This window comes from Chrysemys picta, chromosome 1 (genome assembly GCF_011386835.1).
Source record: "Chrysemys picta bellii isolate R12L10 chromosome 1, ASM1138683v2, whole genome shotgun sequence".
Taxonomy (NCBI): domain Eukaryota; kingdom Metazoa; phylum Chordata; order Testudines; family Emydidae; genus Chrysemys; species Chrysemys picta.
Window position 1 is genome coordinate 130,710,382 of NC_088791.1, and position 27,553 is coordinate 130,737,934.

Genomic DNA, 27,553 nt, shown 5'->3' on the forward strand with positions numbered 1-27,553 from the left:
TGAGGCGCCCCCTCACCTCGTCATCGGGACTGCGTTAAGTCACTTCTTTCCACGAATCCTGGTGAGTGGATTTTCTTCTACCGTACTTGTACAGTGCCGCCCTTGCTGCTTTCATACGGTCGCCGCATACGGCGGGGATGCGGCCGCGGCCGTTTTTGAGCTCCCCCCACCATATGCGGCGACCGCAGATTCTCCAGTCCGGCTCGGAAGTTTCAGCACCCGCCCTATAAGACGACACCCGGCGTATAAGACGACCCCCGACTTTTGAGAAGATTTTCCTGGGTTAAAAAGTAGTCTTATACGCCGGAAAATACAGTAAAACAAAAGTGCAGAATTGTATGGTTTTTTGAAGAAAAAAACTGTAGAGGCTCTTTAATATCTTAATTTGCCCCCCAAATTTTTTGTTCCCTCCTCCTCCAATCCACTTGCTTGGGTCTAATCTCAAATAGGAATCTTGTCAGCTATTAGTCTAACCTAGTGTTATAGGACTGAAAAAATAATCCGCTGTCATTTTACATCATCCACTATTAATGATACTATGTTTTATAAACATTAACTATCATAAAACAGTGTGGAGCAGTCTGTTTGATAATTGGAAACAGTAAAATTAATATCCTGCTTGAACTAGCTAACTGCATAAATGTCTGTCATAGTAACATGGCCCTGGATGAGCAGAAATAAAAATGAAATCTTTTAACTTCCTGTAAGAAACTGAGCAGACAGTTAAATATTGCTTATGGAACATAGTAATATGAGAATGCTATAAAGGTGTTTATTGTCATGAGTTTGGGATAATTACACTATGCACATGCGAGTATAACAGATACTGATACCCCACAACTATAGTATGAAAAGTACTGCTATGTTACAATGGAAGAATGCATTGTTGGTACATAAGAGCTAATGCCTGAGATCTGGGTTGGTGGTTTTCACTATGTACCAGGAGGTTCTGTTAAAGCAAGTTAGATAGCATACATAGGCACTGTAAAATCATGACTAACATGTTTGTTTGCCACCCAGTCGCTGAAACTATTCAGCGCTCATAGCATAATCTGTTCATATAGCTTTCTGCAGCACTGACCCAGTCTTAAAAGAAATATTTGACAAAGAATGATTGCCAAAATTTTAGCCACAAAATACTTAATTGGAGACGGTCATTCAAAAATACACGTTAAAACTTGCAGTAGAAATGTCCTCTCTTAACTGTTTTAAATGGTGGCTTAGGGAAGGGTTTTTATTGTTGAAGCTTTAATGAAAAGTTAAACTACTTAGAACTTTGGTTTCTAAGGTCTCATTCAGTCTGCTCTTTGTAGACCACAACGATCCAGTGGAAAATCTTGAGAGTAGAAGTATTTACTCATTACTTTTTTTTTAATGTGCTCTGTGATGGTATAACCATTCGCCTGGAAGAGATTCCATTTTTAAATGGTGTTGAACATACATGAGACCCACTCTTGCAGACACTGATGTCTGTCTTACATGGAGCCAGAGCTCTCAAGTGTACTGAATCTTGTGCGACATCTGAATTTAGGGTGAATTAGGCTGCCTGTTCAACAATAGGAGGAAATTCTCGTCGCCTCCCCCCGTACTGTAAGCAAGAGACAGAATTCACATCTTACATCTACTGACTGCTTTTTATATTTCCATACACTTACACAGCCCTTATTAGTAAAACCTCATATCCTGATACTAAAAGGTAGTCAAGATCCCCTTCTTACAAATAACTTTACAGAGAGAGCATAAGGAAATTGCAGGCAGTACTGAGATTAGAGCTCTCTTCCACTCAAATTGCCTTTCAGACTGAATGTGCTAGATACGTGTTTTGGTTATCCAATCTCCAGTCACTGCACCACATTCCTCTCCTAAAGCAAGAGTGAGAACTCAGTATGTCTGATCTCCAAAATTCTAATGCTTGCCTAGTAAGTAGTTTTGTAACCCACAGACTGTGTGAGATGAGTCCCCATCTAGTGGCTAGTCCACATAGAGGTCAGCATTTGCTAAAGGTTTGTAGTGGGATCTGAAGGTCCAGGTTTCAAATTCATGTGGAGGGAATTTACAGTTGCATGTGACGATGTGTTTTTTAGTTTTCTTTCTAGAAACTGGTTAATGTAGTTAATAGACAGAACTTGGTTTAAAACAGAGCTTACAGTTTAAAATAAAATCTATAAATTGTGGTGTGACATGCAACAAAACACAGGTAAACCACATTTAGGTCATTTGTCAAACATTTTGATTGTGATGTCACATGCTATCAGACTTCCATTTTCTCTGTAAGCCTGTCTCCTCTACACATTGCTAAAATTATAGAAATCATTCTTACATAGTCTGGACATAGAGGAAAACAGACTTCCGCAATAGCATTGCCATATTTTCTTAAATCATAAGACCTCCAGAACAGGTAACATAGCTTTTGTGTATTTGTAAAAGGTTATGTGAAGTGAGTGCTGTGACATTTTTAGTGCTACTTCCTAACTTGTCCCTTTTTTCCCCTTGTTGGTTAAAGACACATATTCCAAGTTCTGTGCCTCAGCCATTTTTGAGTCATTAATTTAACCCTACTCCTTATTAATCTAGTACATTTTTCCTGAAGTTTGTTAAAGCCTCCTAATTCTTTTAGCCCTTTAACTAGCATTGACTCAGGGCTAGTCTACACTAGAATCGCTACAGCGACGAGCTGTAGTGCTGCTAGTGCAGATGCTCTATGCCAACAGGAGGGAGCTCTTCTGTCGGCATAATTACTCCACCTCCCCAAGCGGTGGTGGCTATGTCAGTGGGAGAGCTTCTCCCCCCCAACATAGCACTGTCCACACTGGCGCTTAGGTCTGTGTAATTTATGTTGCTCAGGGGGGTGGCTTTTTTCACACTCCGGAGCAACTTGAGTTATACCAAAGTAAGCGCGAGTGTGTACAAGCCCTCAGTCTGGGGGTTTTGTCTGCCTTTTCTTGACAAACCCCTTCCTTCCCTTCCTCCCTTTGACTGGGGGGGTTGTTAACAGTCCACTTCACCTTGAATGGTCCCTTGAGATATGTGTCAACTACTTATACTAAACAATCTGTCTCATCTTGTATTTATCTGTGACGCTGAGACGGCCTACATTACAGCGGCACAGCTGCACCGATGCTGCTGTGCCACTGTAGCGCTTCTGGTGAAGATGCTTTAAGACGATACAAGAGAGCTCTCCTCTCTGCTTTAATAACTCCTGCCTCTGCAAGAGGTGGTAGCTATGTCTGCTGCAGAAGCTGGCCACACCAATGTGTAGGTTGGTATAACTTTGTTGCTTTGGGGTATGGATTAGTCACACCTCTGAGCGATGTAAGTTATACAGAAGTAATTTGTAGTGTAGACATTGTAGTTTCCCAGACCTGAAAAAAAGCTCTGTGTGAGCTTGAAAGCATCTGTCTCTCACCAACAGAAGTTGGTGCAATAAAAGATATTACCTCACCCACCTTGTCTCTCTAATATCCTGGGACCAACACGGCTACAACAGCACTGCATCTTCTTTAATTGTCAGAGCACATTCTGGTACTCTTAGTGCACAGAAGCAGGGTCCATGTGGCCAGTTAATGCACAGCAGGCTAGAGCACCATAGATTTATAATCCAGCTTGCTGCGCACAAAGTCACCTCATGGACAAGCCCTAATTCTGATCTTTGAACAATTCCTCAAAGAGCTACATTGGCTGCTGCTTGTTCCTTGCATTGTTCCTTTTCAGAGGAATTAGTCCATTGCTGGTTAGCAGTAATGCCTTTTAGAATTCCTCAACTGCCTTTCACACTGGTGGATTCTAATATGTCCTCCCATCGCTCCTCAACAAAAATTTGTCATCCTGAAATCTAATATCCTTGTACAGGTGCATTCTGTGAATCCATTATTTGCTAAAGTGAATTCAAGTAGTTTATAGCCACTAGTACCAGTTTATCATTCTTTCTTGGGTTCTGTATATAATAAGTAGATTCAGGTTGATTTCCTCTTAGCTGGATTCTTCTGCTTGTGCATTGTAAAGCTATTTTCTATGCATCTAAGGACTATAGGCTTGATGCAGGAACCACTGTGGAAAACTCTGTGGCCTGTGTTAAACAGCCTATATGGTCAGTATCATCTCTTCTAGCCATAATATCTATGAATATTTTTGATGCATGCTTGTATTTGTCAGTTGGGTAATAAAAATCCCCCAATAAGTGTTATGGTATTTTGGAGTGCATCCTTTTTAGTGTCGTCCTGTTTTTTAGACACTTAGGACAAGCATCTTTGAAATATGAGTAGTAATCCTAGTGATCTGCACAAGATACCTGTTGTTTGTTTTCTCTGCATCTGGATAAAAGGAGAGACTGACAAATTCACCCCAAAACTCTTTGTTCTCAAATGGTTCCTTGTCTATATTTTAAATATTTTTGACAAGTAATGCTTTTAAAGAGAATTCTATGAGTGCACATATCTCAATTCCTGGCTTTTAATTCTTCAGTAAAAGATACTGTCTGTCTAATTCTAAACATTTTGTGTGTGTATGTGGATTGGATCTGCAAAAGAACTAAAGATGTTTTCTCTTGTACTTCAAGGTTAAGCTTTCCAAATTGAACTTGGATGACCATGCAAAGAAGAAGCTCATTAAACTTGTAGGAGAACGGTACTGCAAGGATACAGATATGCTTACCATTACAACAGACAGGTATGGTAACACAAGAAAAATGTCTGTAGCATTGGCCCTATTGGAAAGTAGTGAGGGCCTGTTGCACTATGTCAATTTGTCTTACTAAATTCATGTCCCTTTCTGAACTAAAATCATCTGATTAAAGGCAATTACAAGTATTCAGTTTGCAACTATATGTTTGTAATGGCAAATCTTAAGTATCACCAGGTGCTGGAGAAATGCATATTTGTAAATCATTATTTTAAAATGTGAGACAATTGGATTATATGAATTTTACCAACACTAGATAGAGCATCAGGCAGAAAACTAAAAGGGCTTTGTTCCAATCCAAAGATCTCTTCAAAACTCATCTATTTATAGGTCACTAATCATTGTAGTTATTTATAGTTACATTTCACCTCCCTGGAGGAGCCTGTTTTTTGTCTCTCACTGCAGCATTTAAGAGGATAATCCAAATATGAAGTTGTTTGTTTATAAACCAAAATATCCTACAAATTCAGAATTTAATTCAGTAATGGGGTAAAATCTGTTGATATATACATGTTAGTGTTTGTAAAGCACTACCAATATAAAAGCACTAACTAGGTAATCTTCAGAACACTTATGCACATCAGCAGTATTATCCTAATTTTACAGCTGGGGAAATTAAGACACTGAGTGTTGCTCAGGGTTCCAAAGCAAGTTACTAGAGCCAAGTTCAGAGCTTCAGAGTTCTGGCTTCCAGTCCCATATTCAGTCCATTTGATCATGTTACTTTTACTTACACTTACGCATACACACCCCATTTTTTTTTAAAGGTATCTTTCAGTGGAAAACTACATAACTGAAGTTAAAATAAACAGAAGGTGTAACTTTTTGGTCACAGGCCTTTGTATTCCAAGTTGTTAACAAATTGACTATCTGTTACAACTATTATTTAATACAATTTTGTAAACGTCTTTACTGAAACTGACTTTGTAGGTTATTTGATATTAGTAGCAAAATGTTAACTTGAGGTCCCTTCTGCCAGTCTGCAATGGCTTCTGTAATGGAAATTAACAATCTCCTACTGGATTTTGAAAGAATAAGACTATAACCTTGATATCTTAGGCAATGTTAATTTTTAACCTCTTAATAAAACAGATTCTAATGTCTAAGGCTTTGAAGGAAAGCTTTTGCTCCATCTACAAGGCCTTCTACATTGGCCTCTAAGGTACACTATTCAAACTGCTGTTTGTAAAGTGCTGTGAGGTATCTTGAGCATGAAATGTACTAGAGCAAGTTACACTCAGTTCACTTAAGGGATCTTCCTTTGTGGAAAGAGTATGGGCAAAAAGTCTTGGGGCTCTTTTTTCCCCCTCTCCTTTTTGTGACTGTTGGTTCCATCATGATCCTTAATCGTTTAGATGGATGCTAAAAGTGGTTCCGTTGAGAGCAATCTCTCCCACTTTCTACGGTTACACAACTTAGTTAATGGTAAAGGGTTGTGTTTGCGTGAAATTGAAACAGCAAAGTAAAGACTTGTCTTGATAAGATTTTTGACTTTGAGTTCAAGCAGCAGTTCTTTGAGTGATTGTAGACATGTATTCCACTCATATGTGCACATGCCTCTCGCACTAAAGCCAGAGAACTTTGCCTAGCAGTGCCTGTAGGAGTAGCTAGCTGGTCATCCTTCAGTGAGCAAGCAGCCATTTTGACTTTTAGATCCAAGGCAGCATTCCAGTTGTGACTTCCATGCCTCTATCTGCTCAGGTTGGGGACAGGCTGTCTTGCTTTATCCGTGCTTGGGATACAGTAATACACAAATAGGTCCTAAGCACCATGAGATCGGGTTGTGCCATTCAATCTCTGTGCATCCCTCTTCCCTACATTCCTACCCCTTCCCTCTTCAGAACCCCTCTCACAAGCCATTGCTCTTTCAGCAGGTCCACACTCTGCATGCTTCGGAAACTATAGAAGTGGTCCCTCTGCAGCACTGGGGAAAGGAATTCTATTCCTGGTATTTCCTGGTCCCCAAATTCAAAGGAGGAATGAGACCTATTCTCAATCTCTCCTCTCAACAAATACATCAAATATGGGAGACTCCGTATGGTCATTCTAAGCAGCTATTCTTCTGTGTTAAATCACAACTCGCTTGCTGGCCTGGATCTTCAGGGTACTTACTTCCACGTGGTGACTTTTTTTCCCCAAGCCACAGGAGGTTTGAGATTTGTTGTGGCAGGTGAACATGATCAGTACACAGTGCTACCCTTTGACTTGTCCGCTCTTCCTTGCATTTTTACCAATGCATGTTAGTAGTGACAACATACCTCAGAAAAAGAGGAATTCATGTCTTCCCGTATTTGAACAATTGCATAGTGAGGGGCAAGTCAAGAGAACAAGTCCTCTCACCTGTCCAGTTCACATTTTCGATAGTCTGGGTCTGATCTTGAAAAAGAGAATGTTGACATTAATACCATCTCAAAAAATCAAGCTCATTGGCGCCCTCTTTGATTCTACAAACTCAAGGGCATTTTTGCCAAATGAGTGATTCCAGGCAATTAGTCACCTGTCTGTGTCTCTGCTCTCACGCTTCTGTTCCAATCTGAGTGTTTCTGAAGCTGTTTGGTCATACAGCCAAACCCTTCATGCAAGATTGCACCTTTGTCATCTTCAAGCGTGGTTGAAGTTGATCTATCACCCAAATTGTCAAGCATTGGACTGTCAAGTTCGAGTGCCTCCAGAAGGTCTAAATTCTTTCCAGTGATGGTTAGTTCAGAGCAGTGTATGCCAGGGTGTTGCCTTCGCTTGCCCCCACCACCCCGGACAGGACCATAATTACCAGTGCTTCCACAATAGGTTGGGGAACACATCTGGGGGAATTGGAGGTACAAGGTTTGAGGATGGAGCAGGAAGCATCTCTTCATATCAACATCTTGGTGCTTTGAGTCACTTACAATGCCTGCAAGGTATTTTGAGTACAGCTCAAGGCTGTAGCAGTTCATGTACCCACCACCACCACAATGTATTATGTGAAGAAGCAATGGGGAGCTCGCTTCAGTCAACTTCATCATCTCTTGACAAAGCTCTAGCAGCTCTGCACCGAAGATAACATCACTCCTGCAGTTGCTCATTTACCAGGGGCCCAGAATTACTTGGCCAATTGTCTTGGCAGGAATTTCTCCTAGAATCATGAGTGGTCTCTGAAGAACAGAGTGCTGAAGTCCACCTTTACATCTGTTTGCAATGAAGGACAACAAGCAGTGCAGGTCCTGAACAGGTCTCAGTCCATGTTCCCTGAGCGATTCATTTAATCTGAATAGTGGATCAGTCCTGATTATGCTTTCCCCTGATCCCAGTCATTCCTGAGATGAAGCTGGATCAATGGTTATCAATTATGAATTTTAGATACTAGCCTTTGGGAAGTTCTCATCAGAATTGTAAATAATAGTAAATAATGATACATCTAATTTCACCTGCAGAAGTAATTTAATTTATTTTTCCAATAATCTGGCAGTTTCAATTTAAAAATTACTTAAATATCCTTTCCAAATGGCTTGCGGTGTTCAGAAAAGCTTCAGACAAATGTCATGGCCTCAGCAAAGTACATAGCACAAGTATTTAGTTTTGCTTAAGGAATAAAAAAGCTTTTAATATTTCTTGAGCCTTTCTGCTACAACCTGTAAACAAACTGAATTTCAAAACCCTTCTTTGTCAGTCTCGAGTTAATTGAAAGTAAAAGTACAACTTAGCTGTGTTCAGAAATATGAAGCAAATTATGATAAATTTAGAATTAATCATGGACACCTGCATTTTGTGTAATTCGTTTGGAACACTAGTTAAATACATAAACCAGTAACTGAAGTAGTGTATATATCCCAGACTTTGTCCAAACATTGTGAGGGTTGTCATCCAAATATTTCTGTGTGGTGACAACACTGATTCCTAATTTTATTTCCCATTTTATTCTCAGTACTGTTGTTAGTACATTCTTTGGCTCATACTTTCTAGGTTATTTTGTGTAACTATTATGTCCTTTAAGGTTTACTGGTTGTAGCTTATTATTTGATTGAAGCATTTCTATTAAGGTTATTTGTTTTATGAAAACGTCTTCCACCAGGGGGCTGTAAAGAACCTCCAAGTGCAGGAATGGAAAACAATACTCTTTGCTGATTTATGTTTTTGAGGAGGGAGAGAAATCTGTTATGTTGGGATATCACAAGACTTACATTAGTTTAATATTGCTTTTTTTAAAGTTTAGGTTGTTTTCCTGATGCTTAGTTTTGCCTTCAGTGCGGTTCTCTTCGTGCCCAATTTTATTTTTAAGAAATAACTAAGTCAAACTGTTACCTCAAAAATCCCCAATTAAAGATCCTGTGAAGCAAGTTTTTATATGTTCTCAAAGCTGCTTAGGTGATGATAAAGGCAGGCTTCATTTGGTGACAGAGTGGTTTGGCCCAATTCCCATTTGGAGGCTGGATATTTTTTAATTACACTAAACTAAAAGCAAGCCCCGGGCACAAATAGAGGGATGGAAGGCTTCTGCAGCTATTATGAAAGTAGTAATGTAAACAAGGTTTATGTTCGTTGAAGAAATATTCACTCTTTAAATAGTGAGAAGTTAGATTCAATGTTGCGGAGTAGGGACAATGGTTGGCAAGTGTTTAAATCCAATTTAAGCTAGTTTAAACTGTAGATTGTAGACTTTACCTTTGTGACCATTGCTAACGTGGTGTGATCGTGATGTTTTTCATGCTTTGGCTGTCCAAGTATCTCGTTCTGTAAGTCAAAAGGAGTTGTCCCTGTGTTGAGCATCACCAATAATAAGTTTCTGTGGGATAGATGAGTCAAGTACACCTGTGTAACCATGTGGCTTTTAATGAATTTGCACACGTCTTGCTGTTTTAACTTGATAAACTGTTCTGTTAATGCAGAAGGCATAGAAACCAACACCCTCAATCTTAATTCTGTCTGCTCTACAAGGTTACTGGAAATTAAAAGCCGCAACAATTAGCAGACATGACTCCAGATGCACAAAAAGATTGTGTTCCACAACCATCCTGACAGAAGAAATCCTGCCCTGGTTTAAAAACCTCTGACCTGGCTTTGCAGGTACTTTAAGCCCAGGCTAGCTTAACCAGTTGTGGGTAAAGGTTAGAGCCCAGGCTCCAGTTTAACTCGGGTCATTGTCACCTGTCTTCTTTTGAAGTGAGGATACAGGCAGTCAGTCGAGTGCTGATAGTCCTCAGTGTCTGTCGCGCAGTTCCCCCAAAGAACAGATAAGTTCTTCTGCAGTTGACAGGGAAAGAATCCTAGGTTGGCTTAGCACACAGAATCGTGGGTGAGTGCAGAAACAGAAAACACCGTAATGCAAGTAGGACTTTCACTGTGGGGATCCTTGTGCCCAGACCCGGTTGCCAATCACCTGCATTAACTGTGAAGACATACTCCACACTTAGTCTCTGACAAAGCCTCATCTTTGTTACCTGACAAGAACAGGTTGACCACAGTATCCTTTGTAATGAAGAAATTTTCGTTTCTCTGAAATCCCTTTGTCATCAATTAGCCCCTTTGCTCCCTGGTATCCCCATGATTCTCTTGTAGGCATCCTGTTTCTAATACTTACAAAACTTCTTGCCTCTTTTTTTTCCTTTAGTTATTTTCTTCCAAAATTTCCTCTTGCCCATCTTACATTTTTTCCTGCCATAGTTGGTTCCTTTTTATTGGCTTCACTTTAGCTGGATTTCAATTTTTGAAGGATACCTGTTTGGCTCAAATACTCTCTTGTCCTTTGCCATTTAATCGTATTGTGAGTTGGGTTTTTTTTTTTCTTTCCTGCTTCTTTTTTTAGGGGACTTAGGAGGGCATGCACCCCTATACATACCTTCTGTGATTCTTATAGGGAATGCTTAAGTAATTCCCTTGCTGAGTGAAAGGATTTTAACTTCCTCACTTTTTAGTTTAGGGTCTTTTCAGGTAGCCTGCTATTATAAATCTACTCCCACTGTTACTTAGTGGGTCAACTATAATTACTTACTGCTCAGCTCCTGTGTTTTACTTCGGACTAAATGTGGCATAGCTACTCCTCATGTATGCCATAGAAGTAGCTTTTCCAAAAAAAGCTGTCATTTTAAGACATTGAGAAATGGCTTCTCTAAACCTTGTCCTGATATGACACTGGTACACTTTCTGTAAGTGGGTACTTAAAACAAGCATTATTACTAGTTTATTAAATTTTAGTTGTCTCTAGGCTCTCTCTCAATATTGCACATGCAATATCGTTCCTGATCCAGAGGCTGGTAGTGTAAACTTATTAGTACGTTTTACATTTTTAGGAATTAAGATTTTTATGGATACCATTTGTATTTCCCTTTCCATTCAAACTTTTATAGAGATTGGCGGTAACTTCTAGGTAGAGTTGGGTTCAACGCTGGAAAAATAGAGTAGGAGGGGTACTACCTCCCCTGCTGACACCACCTCCTGCCTTATGGAGGGAGAGGGGAAAGAGTCACTGGCTGCTGCACTGCCTACTTTGCTGGACTGTGGGACTACCTGAGAGCTTGGAGCAGAAGAGGTGCTGTACTGGCCCTACCTAAGCCCAGGAGATCACTTAATACAGAATGACTCTCGTTCCTGCACCCTCTAGTAAATCAGTAGAGAAGGGAGAAACTGATGATGAGAACCCCACCTTTCAGCCTGGAAAGAAGCCCACAGATACCTTGGGAGAGTTGGTGTGAATGAGGAGAGTTGAAGGCACAGTGTGTTTAACACCAGCTTCCTCAATTAAAGGATTGTGACAGCCTGTCCTAGTGTCCTTATGTTATTTCTGGAAGTAATTCAGTCTCCCTCTGGACCTCCAGATCAGCACCTCTGGTTTCAAGGTGCATTACTTGTGTTCTGAGATCCACAACCTGTTTGTGCCTGATGCATACGTAAAGCACTTGGGCATGAGGCAAAAAAGTGCACACCATAGTCTGTGCAGTAGCCTTCCCTTTCTGGCTACTTACACTTGGGAGCATCTTTCTCTAACTTTGGTATTAGGTTGATCTAAGTTTTCTTACATTAGAAGCTAATGTTTTATTTAAAGTTTTATTAGTTTTTTCTTCACTCACTAACTGAACAATATACTTTTCTCAGTACCAGAATCTCATGCAGTCTACACTTACCTGTACTCACTGAAAGCAGAATTTCATTGAAGACTAGCTCTGGCCAAGAGTGTGCAGAGACTTGAATGGTTGCTGAATATGTGCCCCATCGGTTCTAGTTTACTGTCATAATTTTTCTCCCAATGAGCCGATGCAGATTAGTCACTGAGGGAAATATTTCCTCGACATCACACTAAAAGCCTGAAAATCTGTATAAATCAAATTTAATTCAGAAATGTACAATGAGCAATTGACTAGGAACTGAAGTGATACAAAATCTTCCCAGAGTCTGGGGACACAGATTCAACAAACAAACAAATCTTAACTATGTATTCTAAATTTCCAAAAACGGAATAGCGACTATTTCAAAATGCATCCTTTGTTTTTAAATTTCAGGTGTCCGTTAAGGAGACAGAACTATGACTATGGAATCTACCTCCTCACAGTTTTGTACCATGAATCGTGGGTAAGCAAATGAATGTGTCTAGCAAAATAAACAGTGCTTTTAATTCAGAAAAGAGAACGCTTCACCTAGGACCACATTTAGTTAAAAATCCTGACTTGTGTGGTGGGTGGAATCATTCTGCAGCTTCAGCATGCTTGGAAGATTTACAAAAAGCATAACAGCCCTGTTCTGTCCAACGTGAACCACTGAAAGCACTTCTGATACCTTTCCAGGATGCCACAATTTTATTGTTTACCTGACTTCATATGCCCACAATAAATAATATCTCACAGGAGGTCTTAGAAATAAATTCCTTTCTTCTGACAGGAATTAGGAATAAATTTGATTGCATTTATCCTGATGCAATATTAAAAAGCTAAACTGAAATGAAACAGCTTTCCATAAGATTTCAACTGGCTATTAAATGCACACACTGAAAATTAGATAAGAAATCAGTGTAAAACCTTTGGGTTTTTTTAAATGTGGTTTTATGATACCTGATTATCTTAACCCAAAGCAAAATACAGAGAAGCAGGAAACAAAATAATTTGACAGACTTGTGTTTAAAAAATACAAGTTAATTAGTTAAATATTCAAGATGTAAAATCAAGTTTGTTTTTAAGCAATTAATGAAGTTATTTTAAAGATGTCACAGATTATTTGAATCTTACTTGTCTTAAAATACGTTTTTTTCCCTTTGGGGAATATTTTATATTCAAAACAATTTTTTTTAATGTGTACAACTTAATTAAAAACAGGTCTGTGCCTAGTAAGTTTCACAAAAGTAGTGACCTTGTGATGAGTGAAATATTCTCCTGTGGTGGGTAGAGGGAGAATAATTTTGCATTTATTCCAGTTCGGGGGGGGTCTCTTTTTTTTTTTTGGTTTGCCCCTCCCACCCACTGCCCAATTGCTGAGGCTATCAGTGGAAGCATCAGTTGAGGTGTGTTATCAAGAACACTTGTACATTAGGAATTAGAATGAAAAACTGTTTCATATAAGTCATCAAATGGACATAAGACAACCTTTCAATCCATACTCTTTTCTCTATCAAAATGTATCCCTCAACTGGCCTGTTAATACTCAGTATATCCATTTCGCCCATGACTTCTAGTCATTCCTATTGATTACAAATATTAAAATGCATTTTTTTAACGGAATCTATTACATTATATAGAATGATAAAAGCAGCATAACATACGTGCCATAAAAAAGAACGTTGAAAACCAATACTTGCATTTTGGATAGCTTCTGTTTGTTTCAGGGAAGTAACTGACAAATATGACATTTGGCCGCCACTGCCACTACATTTGGCATTTGTACAGCATGCATGTTTTCGCACAGTATGTGAGCAGGTATGTTTACAAGTACAGTATTTTTTCAAAAAGAACAGGAGTACTTGTGGCACCTTAGAGACTAACAAATTTATTAGAGCATAAGCTTTCGTGGACTACAGCCCACTTCTGTATGCATCCGAAGAAGTGGGCTGTAGTCCACGAAAGCTTATGCTCTAATAAATTTGTTAGTCTCTAAGGTGCCACAAGTACTCCTGTTATTTTTGCGGATACAGACTAACACGGCTGCTTCTCTGAAACCAGTATTTTTTCAGAGTCTGTAAAATGTAGCAGACTGGTAGTTCTCAAAATAATGATTAAAAAAATAGTACATTCAGTTAACATTAACCATCTGACTAATTATATTAGACTGAAAATAAGTTGGGTACTTCCTTCCCACAATCTCTCAATCTTAGTTGTGCCTTGGTGTCACTGCATTTGTTACCCAGCTTTTATATACTTCTCTGTGAACCTTGCAGTACTGAGCCCTGGTCTACGCTGCGGGGGGTCAACCTAAGATACGCAACTTCAGCTACGCGAATAGCGTAGCTGAAGTCAGCGTATCTTAGGTCGACTTACCTGGCCGTGAAGATGGTGGCAAGTCAACCGCTGCCGCTCCCCCGTCGACTCCGCTTCGGCCTCTTGCGAGCTGGAGTTCCAGATTGACGGGGAGCAGGTTTGGGGATCGATTTATCCGTGTCTAGACGAGATGCGATAAATTGATCCCTGATAGATCAATCTCTACCCACCAATCCAGCAGGTAGTGAAGATCTGCCCTTAGTCAGAGTGCAGTTAAATTGGGTTGTATTTTTAGTCTTGCCTTTGTATGAGAAGACCCTTAGTTTCCCTTCATAATACTATTTTTAGTTGACTTTCCAGTAGTATTTAAGTCCCCATAATCAACATTCTTTCAAAGTCTAATATTTCTGCCTTCAGTCGTCATAGTTACTTAATTATGTAATAACTCATTCAATGAGGTATTTTCATTTGATCAGAGACTACCTTGAAGGATGCGTATGATGTAATTATAGACAACATGCTATTAAATTTGGCTTATGAATTTATATTTTAAAGAATAAGTTTTATAAATAAGCTTTTACTTTTCAGTGGTATGCTACCAACATAGGTATTTTCTTTTTACCAGTAACACAAATCTCGAACTCGGATGACAGATCAAAGTTTCCAGTAGTAGAACAGTGACAACAGAGGCTAAACACTGTTCCTTTTTTATGAATTCCAGGCGAACAACACATCTGTCCTTTGCTCTAGCATTACTTAGTGATAGAAGTCCAGGCCATACGATATTGCCATGTGAGTGCTTGCTGTGTATTGAATACGCACAAGTCTCTTGCCCTTTCATTACCTTTCAACTTCCATGTTAATATTTGATGAACTCATCAATCAGTTGTAATTGTCTTTGATTTCCATGAAAAATTTATGGTCTACTGTGACATATTTGATTTTTTCCATGATCAGTGGTAATCCCTTTTAATAGACCTGCTGAAAGATAGTTTCGATGCATTTTGTTAACCAAAAGCAAACAGGCTGTGATCTATTTTAATCTGCGTGAACTTTAAATATTGCGGGGGGGATTAATCCTAACTATAGACAGTAACGTTAGACAAAAGTAATCTCGATATTTGGTCACCTTGCCAACAGAGTGGTGCCATATTGCATGCTTGCATGAGTGGTTGGTGGAATGCAATAAGAAAATGAGGCCAGTCTTTCCTTTCCGTGTTGACTGTTACTGCTTTTGTTGCAGGTTGTGATGTAAGACCTAAAGACCCAGTGCAGTGCTTGCTGTTTTAGTTATTGTAGATCCTCTCTAATTTGTACTAATGAGTGGAAGAACTGTTGTGAATTACTGAAACTTGCAAATTAGCACGTATGGGAACAAACAGACTATGAAAACCAAGGGCTGTATATAGGTCAGAAAGTGTAGTTATGTTTTAAGTGTAACTTGGCTTTAATTGTTTGATGCGCCACAGCATATGTACTAGTATTAGGAAGTAATTTGTCAAAATAATTACATATTAGTAATATGAGGTCTCACTATAGTATCTCCTAATTAAACCTTTTCTCAGAGGTGGGAGGTGCCAATTTCTATGTGAATTGTCCAATGCTTGGTAAATTGCATGCTATTGATCTGTATAAAGTGATGCAGGAGTAGTAAAGTGCTAATATAACTTTGTTCCTAAGTAACACATACATAGTTAACTCTGGGTTGGTTGGTTTTTGGAAAAAATCCCTTGTGTATCACTCTTTGCAGAAAACTCATGTACTTTTTTCCCCAAAGATTGCCTTCCAGGTCCAAGTTTGGTCTCGAGGAGCATTTCTTCCTTTCTAACTGAGGCTTCAGTCCAAGGACTAGGTCCTCTAGTAGTGGAACTCTGATTTTATAGATATTGCAGTAGCACTTGAAGGATCCAATCAGAATTGGGTCTCCATTGTGCTGGATACTGTAAAAATAGCCAGTGACAGTTGCTGTTCTGGTGTGTTCACAGTCTATATGTGCAACAACTCAGTGACAAACTAAATGGGAAGGAAAGGAGAGGGCAGGAGTAACCAATAAAGTAACAGTTGCATAGATAAGGTATTGCTTAATATGAAGTTTCTGTGTGTGTGTGTGTGTTTACAGGACTCATTTTTGTCTAATTAGAAACAAATATCAGCTATTTCTGATTGACTGGCTCGGTGTCTATCTTTGGAGGTAGGAATGTTTGTGTGCATTAATTCAGTGAGTGTGTTCTGTGTATAACAGGCAGCATTGAAGGCATGGAGTAATTTAGACTCATAGACTTTAAGGTCAGAAGGGACCATTATGATCATCTGGTCTGACCCCCTGCATGCTGCAGGCCACAAGACCCTTCCCTGGACTCTGCCGTTGAAGTCCCCAATCCTGTGTTTTAGTGACTTCAATTGGCAGAGACCCTCCTGCTAGTGATCCCTGCCCCATGCTGCGGAGGAAGGCGAAAAACCTCCAGAGGCTCAGCCAATCTACCCTGGAGGAAAATTCCTTCCCGACCCCAAATATGGCGATCAGTAATACCCCGAGCATGTAGGCAAGAGTCTCTAGCCTGACCCTTGTTGGCCATTATGCTATTTACCTACCATTGCTTGGTTTTCCTTGGCTACTATGTTTTAACCATTAAACCATTTCCTCCATAAACTTATCTAACTTAATCTTAAAACCAGACAGGTCCGTCGCCCCCACCGTTTCCCTCGGAAGGCCGTTCCAATATTTCACCCCTCTGACGGTCAGAAACCTTCATCTAATTTCAAGCCTGAACTTCCCCACGGCCAGTTTATATCCATTCGTTCTCGTGTCCACATTAGTACTAAGCTGGAATAATTCCTCTCCCTCCCTTGTATTTATCCCTCTGATATATTTAAAGATAGCAATCATATCCCCCCTCAGCCTTCGCTTTGTCAGACTAAACAACCCAAGCTCCTCTAATCTCTTTTCATACGACAGGTAAGAAAAGAAATTTGTGGGAGAAGCTGAGCAGATGAGACTAGCATTAGCAGAGTGAAGTGGGGTTGATCTATTGAGATGGACAGGAAGAGTCAGAATTGGGAAACGCTTGAAGAGTGAGCACAAGAAGACTCCACTTGATGCAGTGAAGCCAGTGGAGAAATTCAGAGTTATTGATGTGGTCAAAATGATGTGAAAGGAAAATTATCTTAGTAGCTACTTTTTTGAATGAACAGTAGATAGGCAATGTGAGGCTGCAATACTCCAGATGAGAAATAAAGGAATAGATAGGTAGTCTTTTAACACTGGAGAGTGTGTGAAGGTCAGATTTTGGAAATGCTATGGAGGGAGAAACTGTGACTGGATGTGAGGGGCAAGGGAGAGGAAGAAGTCTGACTACCACCTAGATTATGAGCCTGAATCAATGACAAGATGATTGTTGTGGTTTCAACAGTGACTGAGAATGGGGTGAAGATGAGACCTTGTGAGGAAAGATCAGGGATTCACATTCTGCCGTGTTAAGTTTTTGTCAATGAGATATTTAGAAAGAGGGGCTGGAGAGACAGGCTGAGATGAGGAATTATACACATGGAGACAAGTCAGGAGTGGGAGAAGTAGATTTGTTGGTCACCTGTGTAAAGGTAGTTGGAGCCATGTGAACAGGTGAGGTACCCAAAGAAGATGTGGAAACACTTCTAACATTTTATGGTTTTACTTGAAGCCACTACGCAGGCATAGTTGAAAGTGTCTTCCCAAATGCTGATCCCACAAATGGTTTGATCTTGCAAATTCCTATGGAAGTTGAGAACACTCAGCACTTTTTCCAGGATCAGGCCCCAAGTTTACCAAAGTGTATGTTTCCCTGGGAGATCTGTAAGTATGGGGCAAATTTGGCAAAGTGTGAAGTTTAAGTTTCCACAACCATTTTGAAGGGAGAACTAGGATGATTTCCCTGTTTCTGGCATTCATTCCCACACAGTATAATGCTAACCCATCCCTGGAATAAGAAGACTTCTTAATCGGCGGGGCTCCGGTTCTCTTTGGAATGTACCTGATTGCCCCACATATTAGATATTTGTCGGGGGCAGGGTGAAATCCCTGGAGGAAGCTATGCCTGGACTCCCTAAAGTCTTTGGGTACCTTTTTCAAAAGCATAATTTTCAAAAGAGAATTATGTACTTAGGACCCTGTCTCATTGAAGGTCTATGGGATTTAAGCTCCTAAGTCCCTTAGGTACTTTTGAAAATTATATCCTATTGAAAAATGTCGTCCCCACCCCTTTACAAATTACTGAAGTTGAACACTTCTTATTCTCCTATATTGGATAGATTTCTATTTAATAAAGTGTAAGCATTTCCATCATATTTCATGTATGTTCATTTGCCAACTGTGTTGCTTCCTTCCTTGGTTACAGTTCATTTAAATCCATTTGTTTAAATGGGAAAACAAAGTAATAAATCCTCTAATCCTTCATCCATCCTCTAATCACAGGCTAAGTAAAACGTTTTCTGTGGGAACCTGTTTAAAATATTGGCAACACATCAGTGGGCTGATAATGAATGTGATTGATTTGCAAGGCAGTATGGTGTTGGGGACAGAACTGGGAGGTGGGAGGGAAACAGCCACACAAGGAAGAGAAGAGTAAACTTCACTAGATCATGTCCCTGTGCAATTTTATATTTTTTTTAATTAAGGTGCAGTTAATTCATATTTGTACTTACTGTCTGTCATAGAGGATTTTTGAAAGACAAGGTAGGAGAGGTAATCTTTGATTGGACCAACTTGTGATGGTGAGAGACGCAAGCTTTCAAACCACACAGAACTCTTCTTCAGGTCACTGGACTTGGGACCAACACGGCTACAACTACACTGCATACAACACAGAGGAGTTTGACATCCACTGTGTCAAACTTTCTCAATTCACAAGTCAAACTGCCAGCCCTGCATACTCAACCTGCAATCTTGAAACCAAGTTGGATTTTTTTTTCCCCTCATGCAGCTTCACCAGTAATTGTCTATAAGTTATATTATGTCCTTGGTCACACCTGTGCAAATTGTAGGTTGGCTAATGGGGTTGCATAGCTCTGATGCAGAACTTAATTTGTCTACAGCCTCTCTAGTGCTAATGAAGATGCATAAGAAGGCAGATGCCCATATTAACTTTTAGATTCCAGGTTGTTTGCAATCCTGACAAATTTTATCCAATTTGATATGGAAATATTGAAACAACATTGGAGTTTCACAGTGAGTTTTTTGTTTTGCTTTTTTTCTATACAATCCCTCTTCAGATGAAAACTATTCTTTTCTCAGAGACCTAGATGTTAGCCAGGAAACTGAAAGCTAAGTGTGCATTTAAAAATAAAACAACATGATGAAATTTGAAAATGCACAAGTAAGATCCCCCAAACAGCCTTGACGAGCTCTACAGTGCTGCTTACAGAACAAACAAAAACCAGGAGACAGTACTCCCAAACAGTGAACTTCTTCATTGCATCAATAACCTCAGATTTTCCAAGGTCATCTTAATTGGTTAGCTTTGATATCGTTGTTATGCTGATGGTCATACATTGTGGTGAGATTTAAAGGTAGATGCGCTACACTTTACCTTTCCATAGCAAACTTTCTGCCATATAAGCCTATGCATAGGAGTTTGAGGAAGGCAGGCTTTCATGTTTTGTCCCCAGAAGTGATGACATTTTGGTGACAATTTCCAACATACAAACTTTAAAACATTGATTACAATATTTTGAAAATATATAGTAATGCTTAACATTTTATATTTTGCAGCTTTTTCATCTTAATCAGTAATTAAGTGAACACTTGCACATTATTAGTTTTTACACACCATGTAGTAGCTGTTCATATGAACTGCAATTTTCTAACCAATGCCTGAATGACCCTATGCTTTGTTCTACTGTACTCTCTATTTGATGCTGTAATGTTTGGGTTGGTGGGGAGAAAGTTTACTAAAGTCTTGTTCTGTTCCCAGTTTGGATGGTCTAGACTCCGTTCCTTGTGTTTGTGTCTTGGCTTTGGAGATTGTTCCCAGGAAAGGGCCTGTGGTGGACATAGTCTACATTGCCAAACAAAAAGGGCAGCATTGAGAGAACTTTAATGAAGTGTCTTTCTGTCTTACTGTTGATAGCGGTACACAAAGCAGTAATTATAATAGGCATGTAGCGGTCCTTATATTAATTTTGGATGGATGCAAGTATAATAGCACTAAGAAAAAATTTGTATTAGTGTCAAAAGAATGGTAGTTTGCTGCCATCAAGTGGTTAAAGGAGGCATAAACCGATCTCTCATATTTATGTAGGAATAATCATTGAGATTTAAACTTCTGTTGTGGGTTGGAAACGAAGGAAACCAGAAATAAAAAATCAATTTTCAAGATGGATGGAGGTTAATAAGTAATGTTGTAAGGATCTCTGCTTAATATTAATGATCTGGAAAAGAGGAGGAACAGTGAACTGGAAAAATTAATTGACTTGTTTAGTATGCAGCGGTGGTGTAGCCCTGTTGGTCCTGGGATATTAGAGAGACAAGGTGGGCGAGATAATATTTTATTGGACTGACTGCTGTTGATGAGAGAGACAAGCTTTCAAGTTATACAGAGGACTTTGTCAGGTCTGGAAAAGGTACTAAATATCACAGCTAAAAATCGAATGGCATAAGTAGTTAGCACATACTCTGAGGAATCATTCAAGGTGAAGTGGCGTATTAACAGCCCTGTAGTTTAGTGCCCCCACTAAGTGTCTCTCTCACCAACAGAAGTTGGTCCAATAAAAGATATTACCTCACACACCTTGTCTCTTAAAATACTGTGCTCATTTCTGAGCTCCTCCCTGCCTCTTCTATGTAGCAGAAATTTAAAAAAAGTCAGTAAAAGGCAACAAAAAAGATTGGAATCATAGAAAGGTAGGACTGTGCAGTCTCCTGCACTGAGGCAGGACTAAATTTATCTAGACCATCCCTGACAGGTGTTTGGCTAACCTGTTCTTAAAAACTGACAGTGACTGAGATTCCACAATCTCCCCAAGTAATTTAAGTGCTTAACTAACCTTACAGTTTGGACATACGAAAAACTTCCTGTGTTCCCTCTAAGCTGCGCTGAGTGAGTGTGTGTCTCCTCTTGCATCGGCAAAGCTAAAAACACTTTTAAATTATATATGTCCATGTTAGGAGATTGGATTGATTTACCTAAATTGGTTCTTAAACCAATCTCGTTGAATTGGTCCAAAAACTGTATGTAGTTCAATCCCTAGTTAAACTTTAAAGTGAAAATTATTGGAGACCAAGTGAATACCAGTTGCTGGAGCTTTTCCTTGCAATTCCTCAATTGTAGCAGTAATTGAAAGGTTTGGAAGTTAAACCTGCATGTTTGCAACATTTTTCCTGAACAATGTGTATTGTGCACCTACTCCCTCTTTTTGGTACTTTGTAAGAATACACTAGAAAATTGCTAATCTGTGCTTTATAATCAATGTAATAAAGGCTCCCTCCCTATACTACTCAAACACATTGGTATATAGTAATTTATACTTTCTAAGATATTACTTTTTACAAAATATGCTACAGTATATTTACTGGTGCACTGTATACATTACAACTAAAATATTTAATTTTGACTGCTGAATGTCTTATGATTAAGGCTAAGATTCTGTCATGATTATTTTTAGTAAAAGTCAGACAGGTCACAGGCAATAAACAAAAATTCCGTGCTGTGACCTGTCTGACTTTTGCTGCTGCAGCTACATGGTTTCCCCCGCCACTGGGGTGGCTGGGAGCTGTGGGGTTCCCCCTTCGCCCATGGCAGCTGGAAGCTGCAGGGAGGGGGCCCTCTCCCACGGAAGCTGGGAGCTGCAGAGGACCATATTTCATAAAGAGAAAACGGGACACCCCCAGCCACTCACCTGAAGCATCCTACTTCTTCCCCCCTCCTCTGCCCCCCTCCCCTCGCATGAGGCTGTCGCCCATTGCTGGAGCCCTGAGGAGGGCGCCCTCAGGAATCTGTCACCTCTCACTTCTCTTGCCTGTTGCTGGAACCCTGCCAGGGCCCCTGGGCTGAAGCACAGAATGTCACGGAGGTCTCCGGAACTCCGATTCCATGACTTCCATGACCTCCGTGACATAAACATAGCCTTAATTATGATGCATTATACTTGTTTTTTATTGTCCACCTGTTAATTAACAATTTAATTTGCAAACAGTATTCCAGTCATTAAAATAAATTTTAAAAAGTAGTTCTGTATGTATATAAAGCAAGGGGCTAAGTAGTATACAGGGATCTGGAATTAGTAATCCATCCATCCTGGAAACCTGAAGTCAAATCCTTAAAATCAAAAGTGAAGAGAATTTGGTGATCTCAGTCTAGATCATTGGTGGGCAATCTGCGGCCCGTAAGAGTAATTTGCTGGCGGGCCACGAGACAGTTTGTTTACATTGACCGTCTGCAGGCTTGGCCGCCCGCCCACAGCTCCCAGTGGCCGCAGTTTGCCGTTCCCAGCCAATGGGATAGATTGGATAGATATCCCACTCTAGGATAACTATTAAAATTAGCCTTTTACTTTATTTGGAAGAGTGAGAGAATAAGTTAGATAAGAATAACTAAACTTAATCACACGTGCAGATTCTGATGCATTTCCCCTTTAGTCCAGAGCTGCTCTTTAGAGGCTTTCATTAAGTGCTTTTCACATATTACAATTTTATTCCTGGTGTTACTGATGCAAGTGAGAATAGTGATTCCAATTAATGGAAAGTTCCAAACTTTCTATGTTTAAATGGGAAACAATATGGCATTGTTCTGGAGTGACTCAGAACTGAGTGCCAGCCTCAGGGCAGATTGTCAAAAAGCAGGGTAGAAACCCCAAACTGGTTGTATGTTCTATAATTAGATTTCCCCAACCCAGTAACAAGCATGAACTCCTAAAGCACTGTAACAGTCTTACCATGGAGTCACAGACAGTCCCCTGAGATATTCCAGTCTGTTTTGCCAGCCAGGCAAGCTGGACTATGTGATAGAGGGTCACTTTACCCCCAAAATCACAATATTCAGGTTACTCACAGTCCCAAAGGACCAGTCACTTACCCTAGGTCATTTGTACTCAGATCGCAAACCAAAGACAACACCTGAAGCCAATCCTGTAATGAACTAAAGATGTTTTTAACTAAGAGAAGAAAATAAGTTATTTACAATGTTAAAACAGAAAACATACACACACAAATGAGTTAGTCGTAGATTTATAAAGGTAATGTAAGCTTCTATAATCAGCTTTGTATGTACTGTAGGGATGACCCAGGCCAAGCAGCACAGGGGTCTCTTGCTTATGTTTAGGAAACTTTACCCCTCAGAGTCCAGAGACCGAATTTCTCCTTGGCAGGGATTTTTTTAGTCCCTTCACCCCAGATTCCGAGGCAATGGGATGAGTTCGTATACAGGTTTCCCTTTTCCTTGACGGAGTTCGGAATGCCATCAACAAAGTCTCTGTCCTTTGATGCTACACAATGCCTCATTTGCCTTCAGTGGGCCATCCAGTGTGCAGGATGAGCACTTTATCCTAATTAAAGCTTCTTTTCCTCTTTGGTGAGTTACACAATTACAGAGGTTGACAATGCAAACACTCAATATAACTTTATACCATTGGATACATATATTATAAGTAGGATTAATACATGCACATCCTACAAGCATTCCATAAAGTCTAAACACTAAGCACATTCTTATAACACTAATGTATATTTTAACTATACTAACCCACAGATAAGCCAGACCGGTTTCCAACTCTGCATTTGTCAGTGTTCAGAGAGGCCTTGGCATGAGCTGGCAGCTGGTCTGCCAGCGTCACACATTGGAGTTCTATTTAGTAGTTGCCCGGGAGTGGGAGGGGGGAAGGGATTTGAAATAACCTAAGCAAGCCTACATACAACAAATCACTTGACTGGGTGTCTTTGTGGGGCTGTACTGTGAAACTATGCAGGCTGGGGTTCAAGCGCTTATCTCAAAGGCTGTACTAGGAGGAAAGGTGTGTTCCTATCTTGAGTTCACTAACTTGTAAAATCATAGTGAAGACAAGGGAATTTGTAGTTTTCATACAAATTAGCTGGTCGAGTTAAACTAGCTGACATGCTAATTTGTTTGAAAATTGCACACTGCCTTGTCTTAACACAAGGTAAAATACTAGTGAACTCAAGGACACACCTCTTACTAGTGAACACACAGCTTCTTTTGGGGTGAATCCCTGTACATGCCAAATCATGCATTGTTTCCATGTGTTTCAGTGGAATACCACGTTGGCATGTCTCTTCTAAAAGAGAACTTCAAGCAAAAACAGAAACCAAGTTAAAGGTGGTCTAAAATATTTTAAATTAAAAAAAAATGCTCCATTTGATTTACCATTCCCTTAGAAATATCTTCAGTGTCAAATCTTATCTTTTCTGGATTTGCTGGAGAATTTTGGGGAGGGAAAGGCTCTCAAATATATGGTGCAGAGTCTTACGTTGGGAGAAAGGATGTCTCTGAAGATCAACCTCCCCAGTCTTTCATCTAAGTGTTTATCAGGTATAGGTATTGAACAAAAAATCCAAAGTTTTAAAGCCTCCTTAAAATATTCCTTTTCCTCTCATATTAGCTTTTAGTTTTTTGATGTCATTATCTCACTCGTTCTCTAGTCTCCATAAGACCTTTGCTTTCTGAAAACCTTTGTTTGGACTTAAACCTTTTTCAGATAATCTTTACACAACCAAAAGATACAAAAAAGTACAGGTACTTCCATCCCAAGATCAGTATTATCTCCATTGTACAGATGGCCAAATTGAGGGATAGAGGTAATAGTGTCGCTTAGTAAGTCAGTAGCGGCACTGGACATGGAACCCAGGAGTTGTCATTAGTTATAAGATCATCCTTCCTCCTTTACAACCTGCATTGTTGTTCTGAGACAGAGATACCTGTTTTTTCTTAATCCTTGTCTCTTTGGTATCACTGGCTCATTCTCTTTTTCTGCTTTTAATTTGCCCTCTTCCTGCAATGATCCTGTCTCCCATCTCCACACTTCCCCATTGAATTTCTTTGTAACTCCTGTGGTGCTCTCTCCCTCATACCATGACTACTTCCTGGGGGCGGGACCAGGACACAACAGTCCTATCCACTTATTCGTTCCCACTGTTCTTCAGAGAGGCACAAAGAGAGTGATGGGTGGAAGCTTCTTGTTCAGAATCTCTTGAGTGATCTCTAGCACTTGGGAGGAGAGGGAGCTGAAGGGGAAACTTCATTCATTGTTTGTATCCCTGATTCTATGTAATGACATTTCAGTTGACATGGGTAAAAGTGACATTGGGACAAATGTGCTTCAGATGTGACATTTGACAGGTATGCTTTGATTTTAAAACTTAAAGCAAGATTTCTGTTATAAATATTTTGCTTTGAAGCTCACCTTCCCGGCTACATAAGAGTAAGTTCCCTATAGCAGCATTTACAGTTAACGTAGTGAATTCTATCAGACAGAGATGTTTTAAGTATATTTTGCCCATTAAGTGTTTTTACACGTATACTTATCTTTCAAGTTGCTAGCTAAGAATTTGTAAGTGCAGTTCAAGGATATAGTATATGCACAGCGATGGGTATATAAATAGTTTTGACAGTTTTTAGAGGTGCTCAACTGAGTTAGTATGTTCCAAATCATTGCTCTTTATTACTACTTGTAAATTTGTGAGACAGATCCATGAAATAGCTAAAATGCAGTCTATTTCAGCATAGTAGAAAGAGACAGGTTTACTCATTCTAGGGTATCTTCAGGTTAAACTTCCATTTTCAGGTTTGTAAAAAAACTACTAAAAATACTTGCTTTTTTGTTGAACAGCATTAAATCTCTGATTAATGTGTAACTATTCAGGCTGTTGACAGGAAAATTGACTAACGTGAGTTCATAAGTATTTCTAATTGCCTTTAATTTTTCTGTGTGCCACTTACAATGAGTTTTAAAATAGTTTAACTATTTAACTTTTCTAAAAAGACACATCAGAAGATTTGGCAACCTTAATCCTGAGTGTTACTGCAGCCGCCAATTTGCTAAACTGAAAGAAAAGCCAAGAAAAATGTGATTTAAATGTCATCTTAAGTGATTAAAAATCACTCATTTTTGTATGTTTAGAGAGTCATTTTATAATGAGGCTTTTTGGTATTGTCTTGAATCCAGTTTTTAATATTAAGGCTTTGTCAGCAATTCAGTTATAAGCCCCTATTTGGGGAGGTTCACAATTGATATAAAAGATTTGCATAGTAACACACCTTTATTCTCATTATGGCATTTTAAAAAAGTCTCATCACCTGTTCTGGGGAGTGCAAAAATCCCCCAAATCTCATTTGTAGTATCCATTTCAGACATTTTCTGAACTTATATTAAAAGAAAAATGTTCTATAGCTTTCATATGCACCTTTAGGTGGGTCTGGCTAATGCTTCTTGGAAACTGTATGCGTTTGAAAGAGCCATTTCAGTCCAGCTTATTGAGTAAGCATATATTTAAGGTTTTTAACCTAATATAGCACTGAGTCCAGAAAAATGGTCAACACGCACAGTTTGAATATTCCAATTGTCCAACTTTATTCAAAGTTAAAGCGCTCACTGCATCCTTCACTCAAATATTGAATTTTGCAGGAGAAGAAATGGGCATCTACCACTCTGAATTAAGACTTCATATTGATGTACTTGGGTTTTTGCATCACTGTCTCATTGGCACACTTTATAACCCTTTAAACTGAGACATCAATGTTTTGTTGTAGCATTCCTATTAGTGAGTTCACATATGGGTTTGATTACCCTAATGTGTTATCAGGTGGAAGTGTAATTCCAGGTTCATTTATTTTTACTCTTGCAGTAAATCTTCTGGTTGAAAGTCTTTAAATTTACTTAATACAATCAGCCTGCAAAAATCTAGTTTTCTGTTCAGTTTCCTGTTTATGATATACTTCTGGATTTATGTATGCTAGGATAGCATTTCTTTTTGAAGGATGGCCACCAACATTTCAGCAAATGATTCTGGCTTCTTGTAACAGAGCAAAGGAACATATTTTGAAATCACACCCATACCCCATCCTTAGAAGCAGTCTGTTTTATTTTAAGAATTACTTTGACACTCCAACCTGTTTGCAAAGCTTACAAACTAGTAATACTTCACAATTTCATTTGTCTAATTTAAAATCCCTTTGCATTGCACTGTTCAAGAGAGATGGGAAGCTTGTTAATCTGTTTATCAACATTCATCTTTGAAATCCCATCAGTTAATGTGCATAGAGAAGGATTTTCCTGAAGAGATAAATGTAATGACCATAATTGGTTTTTATTACCTCTGCTGGAACTTAAAGGTGTGTAAAGGCCTCACAATGATCTTTTGTTGAACCTAGGACATGATTCTGGCAAATAACGAGAGTTTGGTCCAGGACTGACCAGGTGCAACACTCATTCCTTTACTTTTGAGAAATCCTATACCTGTGAGAGGTTGTTGTTTTTTTTAAAAATTCTTTCTGAACTGGACAAACTGCCCTGGAGAGACAGTG

At 39.4% G+C, this 27,553-nt stretch overlaps 1 protein-coding gene across 2 annotated transcripts in view; it reads left to right on the forward strand.

The window, feature by feature from the left end:
• The window catches only part of MRPS35 (mitochondrial ribosomal protein S35), a 52,977-nt gene that overhangs the window by 20,059 nt on the left and 5,365 nt on the right, over nucleotides 1-27,553 (forward strand). For both annotated transcript variants that reach the window (XM_005290091.4, XM_065570458.1), the window contains exons 6-7: nucleotides 4,556-4,665; nucleotides 12,147-12,216. In XM_005290091.4, the coding sequence (XP_005290148.2) occupies nucleotides 4,556-4,665; nucleotides 12,147-12,216 (180 nt within the window). The remainder of the gene's footprint in view (nucleotides 1-4,555; nucleotides 4,666-12,146; nucleotides 12,217-27,553) is intronic.